The 8778-nt window shown below is 34.8% G+C and overlaps 2 protein-coding genes and 1 pseudogene across 2 annotated transcripts; all 3 read left to right on the top strand.

Moving 5' to 3' along the window:
* The first annotated feature begins 1983 nt into the window (after positions 1 to 1983).
* LOC149547057 (subtilisin-like protease 4 pseudogene) lies at positions 1984 to 3829 on the top strand (annotated as a pseudogene).
* Positions 3085 to 3829, top strand: LOC149547056 (subtilisin-like protease SBT3). The gene has a single exon (XM_089791486.1). The coding sequence runs from the start codon at positions 3085 to 3087 to the stop codon at positions 3268 to 3270; it is 186 nt and encodes a 61-aa protein (XP_089647612.1). The 3' UTR covers positions 3271 to 3829.
* On the top strand, positions 3280 to 3829 carry LOC149547055 (subtilisin-like protease SBT1.8). The gene has a single exon (XM_089791485.1). It carries the CDS (start codon positions 3280 to 3282, stop codon positions 3667 to 3669), a length of 390 nt encoding a protein of 129 aa, XP_089647611.1. The 3' UTR covers positions 3670 to 3829.
* Positions 3830 to 8778: the final 4949 nt, after the last annotated feature.

Genomic DNA, 8778 nt, shown 5'->3' with positions numbered 1-8778 from the left:
CAAATATACTACTAGATATGCTATTAAATATATCACTAAACATGTGACTAAATATACTACTAAATATGTGACTAAATCAACTATCAAATATAGAACTAAATATGTGATTAAATATACTACTAAGTATGCGACTAGCCAATGACTAAATATACTACTAAATATATCACTATATCAATGATCAAAATCAGTGACCAAATAAATTAAAATTGCTTAGTAATAAATTTAGTTGTGTTATAAATGACTGGATATTAACTACTATTAGTCATGTGACTAAGTTTAATCACATATATACAAAACCTAGTGGTTTTTTTAGTCACATATTGTTGTTTTTGTACTAGTGATATTCCTATTCTTATTTGGTTGAATCAAAATTTGATGGAGAGTTCATGGACCCAAAAATTTATATTTTCTAAAATAAATAAAATTGGAATACAAATATGTATTCCAATTCCACCTATTTAGGTAGAATTGCAAATACTCATTTTTGAGCCAAAATTAGAATTTGCATTCCTATTCACGATTCTAGAAAATTCAAAATTTTAAGAATTTACATATGCCTATTCCACTTATATGCTTACATCCTTGTTATAACAAATTGGACTTTATGTTAAACCAAATATCCTTACCCTGCATCACATTTGACTCACTTCTATATACTTTAAACAAAATTACTTAATAGAAACCATTTTTTGAGCGCTAAGATTTGAACTCTTTTCCATCTATTCTCATAAACCTCAAAGCAAAGAAATCTATTACATTTCTCTGTTTCTTCTCCCCTGACGTTTTTCACTTTTCTTCCCCATGACATTTATGTTGTAAAGTCGAATTAAAACAAGGATGCATAGCGTCAAGTCCTTGCCGAAAGCTTATAAGATCAAAGTATTAAAATATTAAAAATGTATGCAATATAGCTAGGTCCTGAAGTTGTTCCAGTTCTTGCTAAAGTAGCTTATCCAGATCTTGCTTCCGCTGTTGCCTTTAAAGAAAAAGATCCAAATTCTTATGTTCGTGCCCTTTCAATAGTAGGGGATAGACAGATTCTGACCTAGGCTTATAGAGAGGAGGGCGTCCATCTTATATATTATATACGTTATACAACCAGTCATCTTAGTAGAATGTCAATTGATTTCTTAATACTTATATATGTTTAGCTTAAGTCTTATATAATTCAAGTATTTATATTCTCCTTTAAGCAAAATTAAATTGTAATTTACAGTGTTCAATTGGCAACTTTTACAAAAGAATATTGTTCTAAGACTTATATGTTTATATTACTACTTTATGACTTTTATTAAACATTATTTTTATTTTTTGTAATTAAAAAATATAAAGATAGAAAAAAATGATATAAAGCTTTATTCCTTTATTTGTTAAACTAATTCACATTATAAAACTAGATTTTCCAAATATTTACACTGTAGAAAAGTCTAAAGTTAAGGATAAATATATTTTAATTTAATTTTTCAAGAAAACATATGTCAAAACATGAAGAAGATATTTTTACATATTGTCAAACTTATTTATTTCATTTCAGCAAGTTGTCTTATCATATTAATGGTAGCAAAGATATTCTTACATATTGTCAAACTTATTTATTTCATTTGAGTAAGTTGTCTATCATATTAATGGTAGCTATAAAGTTTCAACCAAAAAAAAATTAAAGTGAAAAAATAAAAGCTAACTCGTGACTGTAGCAAGGATGCAACGAATAAGATTAGAAATAAATATTTTTCTATAAATTAGTAAAATATCAATATATTTTAGAACTATATAAAGTTAAAAGTTTTTGAAAAATAAAAGAATATGATTGAATACTTTAATTAAAAAATAGCATTTCACTGAATGAATGCTATAGTATCCTGCCTTCGGCAGGAACTGCGTTCGTCTAATTTATGGAAATTCTTGACTTCTGCCCTGCGCGTTTGCAATATATCTTATTTCACATGGACAGTATATTAATTCTTTGCTTCACGCTTTCGTCGGATGCTCAATTTCCTCGTTCCTTATCTTCAGACTGTAGACTTCATCATCATCCTTTACAAAAAGTTTCGTACAATTTTAACTCCACATTTCATATCTCCAAGAGACAGGCAAGGCCACGGCACACATACTGCTTCTACTGCTGTGGGTTCCGCTGTAAGGGGTGCCAACTACAACGGCTTTGGCAAGGGAACGGCTATGGGGATCGCTCCTGCGGCGAGACTGGCTGTTTATAAGGTCTGCTGGGGAGAGAAGGGCCAGTGCGATGCGAGCGACATAGCTGCTGCAATGGAAAAAGCTGTCCAAGATGGTGTTGACATTATTTCTATGTCGATTGGCCCCCTGTTGGAGAAACCATTTTATGCGGATCACACTGCGCTGGCAGCGTTCGGGGCGATGGAGAAGGGTGTATTCGTTTCCGCCTCTGCTGGAAACAATGGGCCAAATTCATCTTCTGTCAAAAACACGGCACCGTGGATGACCACAGTGGGTGCCAGCAGTATGGACCGAGAGTTTCTCTCTTTTCTAAGCCTCGGCAACGGGGAGCACTTCAAGGGGTTGTCTTTTTACAGAGGACCCGGGACTCAAAATCTGTCTCTGCTCTACGATTTCTGCGGTGACCGGGGTCTCGATCCTCACATTTTTAAAGGTAAACTTGTGCTCTGTACTTCGCAAAGCGATAATTCGACGGAAAAAGCGAGGCTTGTGAAGAAGGCGGGCGCAGCAGCATTGATCGCTGTGGGCGACAATGATAAGCCCATCGATCAGCCATATTTGCCGGCTACGAAGGTGACTTCTACAGCGGCGGAAAAGATAAAAGCATATGTCAACAGCACCGCTGCGCCCACGGCCACGATCAATCCCACGGGGTTGACCTCCGTGGGAAAAAAGACGGCTCCTATCGTGCCCGGGTTTTCTTCGAGAGGTCCGAGCCTTAATTTCCCGGAAGTTCTTAAGCCCGATATAATTGCGCCGGGTGTTAACATCTTGGCGGCTGTTAACGGCGGCTTCATGATACATTCCGGGACTTCAATGGCGTGCCCCCACGTCAGCGGTACCGCTGCTCTCATCCGAGCTGCGCATCCGACGTGAAGTCCTGCGGCTATGAAATCGGCTCTCCTCACGACGGCCTCCACGCTCGACAACACACAGCAGCCCATCAAAGATACGCTCACTCTGCGAGCGGCGGACCCGTTTGCGATGGGTGCAGGTCAGTTAAATCCAAGGGCGGCGCTGGAGCCGGGGCTGGTGTACGATTTGGGGCCTCAGGACTACATCAACTATCTGTGAGGACAGAACATGTACACCAATAAGCAAATAGCACTACTCACCCACAAATGGTCCCCTTGCCCCAAATCGATCGAATCAGGTGCCGATCTTAACTACCCATCTTTCTCTGTGATACTGAAGTATAGAGAGCGTGCTCAGGTGAAGAGGACGGTGACCAACGTGGGCGGCGACAATGCGGTGTACAAAGTGCGGGTGAAAAGCAGTCCAAACGTGAAGGTGAGCGTGGAGCCAGATAGATTGGTGTTCAAGAAAAGGAATGAGCGGGCAAGTTATAATGTGACATTCGAAAGCAAAGTGAAAGGGAGAGAAGATGGGGAGTCGGGAGAGATTGTGTGGGAATGCATCCAAGGTGGAATGCACATCGTTCGTAGCCCAATTGTCATTCTCTGGACCCGTTGAAGTGTAGCAGCTGTAAATTTCGGAGCTGATAAAAGTTTATGTGGCTTTTAACATATTAAAACGGATTATCGACCAAGCATCAGATGTACCTTTCTTTTCTCACTGCATGTACATATGAGGCATGTTAATATAATTAAGCAGTATAGCCTATTTTAGAAAAGCCTATTGAAGGATACATGAGAAGAATTTATCCTGATCCTTCTACCCTATCCCTTCTAAAAGTATTTATATTAAATAGCTTTATGATTGCGTAGCTTTCTTGATCTTGAAGGAAACTGTTAATCTACCATGCATACCACGGCAATGTCTATACAGCCACGAAAGTGCACTTCCTTTACATTGTTTTTTCTAACTTTTTAAAAAATAAACTAAGTCCTCTCCTTCGTATGGAAGTGCATTTTCGTGGCTGTATAGCCACGGGCATTGTCCTCTTCGGCAATGTCTATACAGCCACGAAAGTGCACTTCCTTTACATTGTTTTTTCTAACTTTTTAAAAAATAAGCTAAGTCCTCTCCTTCGTATGGAAGTGCATTTTCGTGGCTGTATAGCCACGGGCGTCCTCCTCCACTGTTCAGGACATCTTGAAAGTTATGCCAGAATTCAAAACGGAAAGAGGCCAAATTTATTCGTACTGACAAAAGTAAATCAAAGTAAAATTGCTCAAGTTTGTCTTATTCTTATTCCCATATTCTTATTCTTATTGCACCAATTTTCTTATTCCCATAGCTTATGCTACTATGCGAAATTGGCACGATTCATGTAGATCATAAAGTAATGTTTTTTTTTTAATGGAAATATCTATGAATGATAATGGGTTTGTACTTTGGTTTTAGGTTGAAAACTACATTGATTTTCATTAGTAGTGGTATGCAGCCCGTGGCTATACAGCCACGAAAATGCACTTCCATACGAAGGAGAGGACTTAGTTTATTTTTTAAAAAGTTAGAAAAAACAATGTAAAGGAAGTGCACTTTCGTGGCTGTATAGGCATTGCCAAAGAGGACAATGCCCGTGGCTATATAGCCACGAAAATGCACTTCCATACGAAGGAGAGGACTTAGTTTATTTTTTAAAAAGTTAGAAAAAACAATGTAAAGGAAGTGCACTTTCGTGGCTGTATAGACATTGCCGAAGAGGACAATGCCCGTGGCTATACAGCCACGAAAATGCACTTCCATACGAAGGAGAGGACTTAGTTAACTTTTTAAAAAGTTAGAAAAAACAATGTAAAGGAAGGGCACTTTCATGGCTCTATAGACATTGCCGAAGAGGACAATGCCCGTGGCTATACAGCCACAAAAATGCACTTCCATACGAAGGAGAGGACTTAGTTTATTTTTTTAAAAGTTAGAAAAAACAATGTAAAGGAAGTAAACATTGATGGCTGTTGGGAATAATATAGTTGTGCACGTGCCCTAGTCATGTCTTCTTTCATATAGACAACATCTATAAACATATCATCATTTTCTTTATGACAATGACTTTACATTGCAGTCAATGTCTCTCTTCAAGTAATTTGAAGAAATAATTTTTTATTATTATCGTCATGGCTACTTGTTATATTATTTTCGCATCGATCGTAACTTAATTGCCTTTCTCTGGACTATGCTCTAGAGCATCTATAGTAAATTATTTTGTCGTATTTGATGTAAATTATTGTCATATTTGATTTATGCTCGACATCACTTCTTTTATTGCATGTAAAGATGGAAGGTGGTAACTCTCTTGTCAAAAAAGCACTTTAACTCATCCTCATATTTTTATAGGACATGCTAATCTCCATCCAAAATGTATTAAAGACAAAATAAAGTTAAATTTATTTTTTTGTTCCTTTTTCTGGACTATGCTCTAAAGCATCTATAGTAAATTACTTTGTCATAGTTGATGTATGCTCAATTGCTCTTCTTTTATCGTAGGTACAGATGTAAAATTGTTAATTTAATATTCAGTGAACTGCTTGTCAAAGAATGTACCTTCACTCATCCTCATATTTCCATGGAACATGCTAATCTCCATCCAAAATGTATTAAAGACGAAATAATGTCAAACATTTTTTTCCTTCCAGATTCACTAAAACATTATTTTTTTCCCCTTTTTTTGTTGTTTTCGAGTACAAACTATGCAAATCATGAAGATTAAACACTAAAATTTTTAGAAAAATCCATTATGTTTTCTATCTTTTAAAAATTGGTCAATTGTAGAGTTTGGATGAAGGATAGTCACATCCTTCTTTCACACTATTCACTTGTTTATCATCTCATATTCATTTCCATGCACATGTTATCTACTAAGACTTAAATCTAAATCTATAATTTGTTGTTAGTTTTTAATGAAATCTATATTTTGAAAGTAATGTCTAATATTTTTCATTATCAAGATTTAATATATTATCTTCTCTTATTTGTATAAATCTAATTGAAATATATTACATAATATAATCTAAAAACTAGTAGTTGGATTTCAAAAGTGCAATAGTTACGCCAATAATCTTATATAATTTGAATAATATCTTAGAAAGTACAGAATCATAAGTTATATAAACTACATTCATTAGTGATAATTTTTTGTAAATAGATTAATTTTATAAAAAAACTCAATAATGAAACACGGATTTAGAGTGTAAGGTTGGTATGATGCCACAATTATTATTTTAACTTATCTAAATAGAATAATCAAGATAAACTATAAAATTAGTATGACTAGGATGTAATAACGTGTTGTATCCAACATGGGCAATTAGATAATGACTAAATGAAATATTTTCATTGTTTATAGCAAGTCTATTATAGTTCTTTGAGCAAAACATAACTTACTATTTCACATCAAATTCAATAATAACTCACAATCAAGGAAAAAATAGTTTATACATCTTAAAATAAAAAGATAAAATAATTATGCTTTATAAATACTTTTTTTTTATCTATGTTCTATTTTTTTGTTGTTTATAAACAAGAGGTAAAAGTCAAAAGGTTGAAGTCAAAAACAATATTGAAATTTAAAAACTTATACAACACAACTCCCTTCGAGGGACATTGAAGAAGTTAAATAGAATTCCTTCAGTATTACCACATAAAACTGCAAAGTAAATAGTACCCATTGTTATATTACTAATTTTCCATGGCACTCTAATTTCTACCCAAAATTCTTTAGATTTTATATTGCTGTAATTCTGGTCCATAACCCATATTGCTAAAAACACTGTCTTCCATAAATAATTTTTTCTTATACATAGATTGGTTAGTAATTTAAATAACTAAAAATTAATATATTATTTTTTAAATGGACACTTTATTTATTGAAACATAGAAATATCATATTACAAATTTAACAACTTTTGAAATTAGAGAAGTTAAACGATCAAGAGATTGTAATAATTGCAATTATAATTGTAATTAGAGAAGGATCAAAAGATTTGAAAAATTTTAAATGGTTTTCACCCTCTTACAAAGGAAAAAGGCTAACAAAAGTATAGTTGTTCACCTTAAATGACATAAAATTGGTATTATTATTTAGAATTTGAAAATAAAGTAAACTAATGAAGTGTGTAGAAATTGATAGAGGTATGCACCACCCTTACTCAGTCACAATCAAGAAAGCAACAATATGGAGACCAAAAAAAATGCTTCACAAGAAATTTTATTATACTTGAAGATCCTTACAACACCCACAAGATGATATGACTTCTTCAACATAAGAGAAATCCTAAATAAGAGTCTTCACACCAAGAGCTTCACCAATAACTTCTACTTGAAGAGCTACACCTTTAGAGTTTTCACACCTTGAAGTCTTCACGCCTTCTAGCTTCTACTTATCAAACTTGATTAGAAATGCTCATATGCCTTGCTTAAATAGGCACTTACCACCCCATGCATGGCTTATCCACAACCTTCTAGAATTCCTCCTACACAATATCCACAACCTTCTAAAACTTCCATAACCTTCTAGAATTACAGCTAAGCACCACCATGTGGCCCAATTAGAAAATTACATTTCCTTTATGGATCACAACAAATATTAAATGCAAGATTTAAGAAACTTTCCACAAGCTTCTAAGATGCCACCTACACACCTTGATTAATGTAATGACAACTATTTTTTTTTTTTTTTTCTATTTATGCCACCTATGCACCTCGAAAATAAAAATCCTCTTTTCCTTTCTTTTCTCCATTTTATTTTTTTATTATTTCTCCTCTAATTTTCGTCACTTTCTCTCTCCACCAGATTTATTTATTTATTTATTTATTTTTTAATTTTTTAATTTTACATTCAACATGTCTCCCCTTTATTTTGGATGCAAGATGCTCCTGCATCAGACTCCCCAGGTCCGAAAAGATGTTCTAATAGCTGGAAGAACATCTTTCGGGATTCAATACATAAATCCCAAACTGGTTCTTCACATATATGTCCTCCAAATCTTCAACTTGCACACTCTTTCCCTTGTTTTTCTTCTTCTCCTTTACATCCACCACAGGTGTTCTATAGGTTTTCTTCCCATGCTGATTTTCAATCTTCTCAAAATCTGCCAACTCAACTCGACTGCCAACACTTAGGTTTCTCCTACCGAGCGCTTCATTCTGCAAAGGAATCAAGGAAAACTTCCTACCACCTTTCTCAATAGTAAAAACATTCCTAACACAATCATGCATAGCCCTGCAATCATACTGCTAAGGTCTACCAAGTAACACGTGACAACTGTTCATATCCACAATATCGCACAATACTTGATCCTTATACTGCCCAATCTAAAAATCAACAAGACATTGCTCTCTCACTTCCAAAGCATGCTCACCTTGCAACCAACCAATTCTATAAGGACAAGGATGTCTCAATCTCTTCAAACCAAGTTTTTGAACCATCTCCTCAGCAACAAGGTTATCAGTACTACCACCATCTATAATCACCTTGCAAACTTTCCCACCAGACTTGCAACAAGTTTTGAACAAACTAGTCCTTTGACAAGAATCCAATGTCTTCTTACCCATTAGTACTCGCCGAGCCAACAAACTTTCTACTTCCTCAGGCTGATTTTCTTGGACTTCAACCTCATTCACAATAGTAGCTGTCCTACCAATAGAACATTCAAAAGATCTATGCCCTTCTTGACCACA

Source organism: Cupressus sempervirens, chromosome 7 (assembly GCF_028749045.1).
Source record: "Cupressus sempervirens isolate cs-2001-9-10 chromosome 7, ASM2874904v1, whole genome shotgun sequence".
NCBI classification, from domain to species: Eukaryota; Viridiplantae; Streptophyta; class Pinopsida; order Cupressales; family Cupressaceae; genus Cupressus; species Cupressus sempervirens.
The sequence above is the reverse complement of the archived record's forward strand: the minus strand, read 5'-3'. Positions and strand labels throughout refer to the sequence as shown.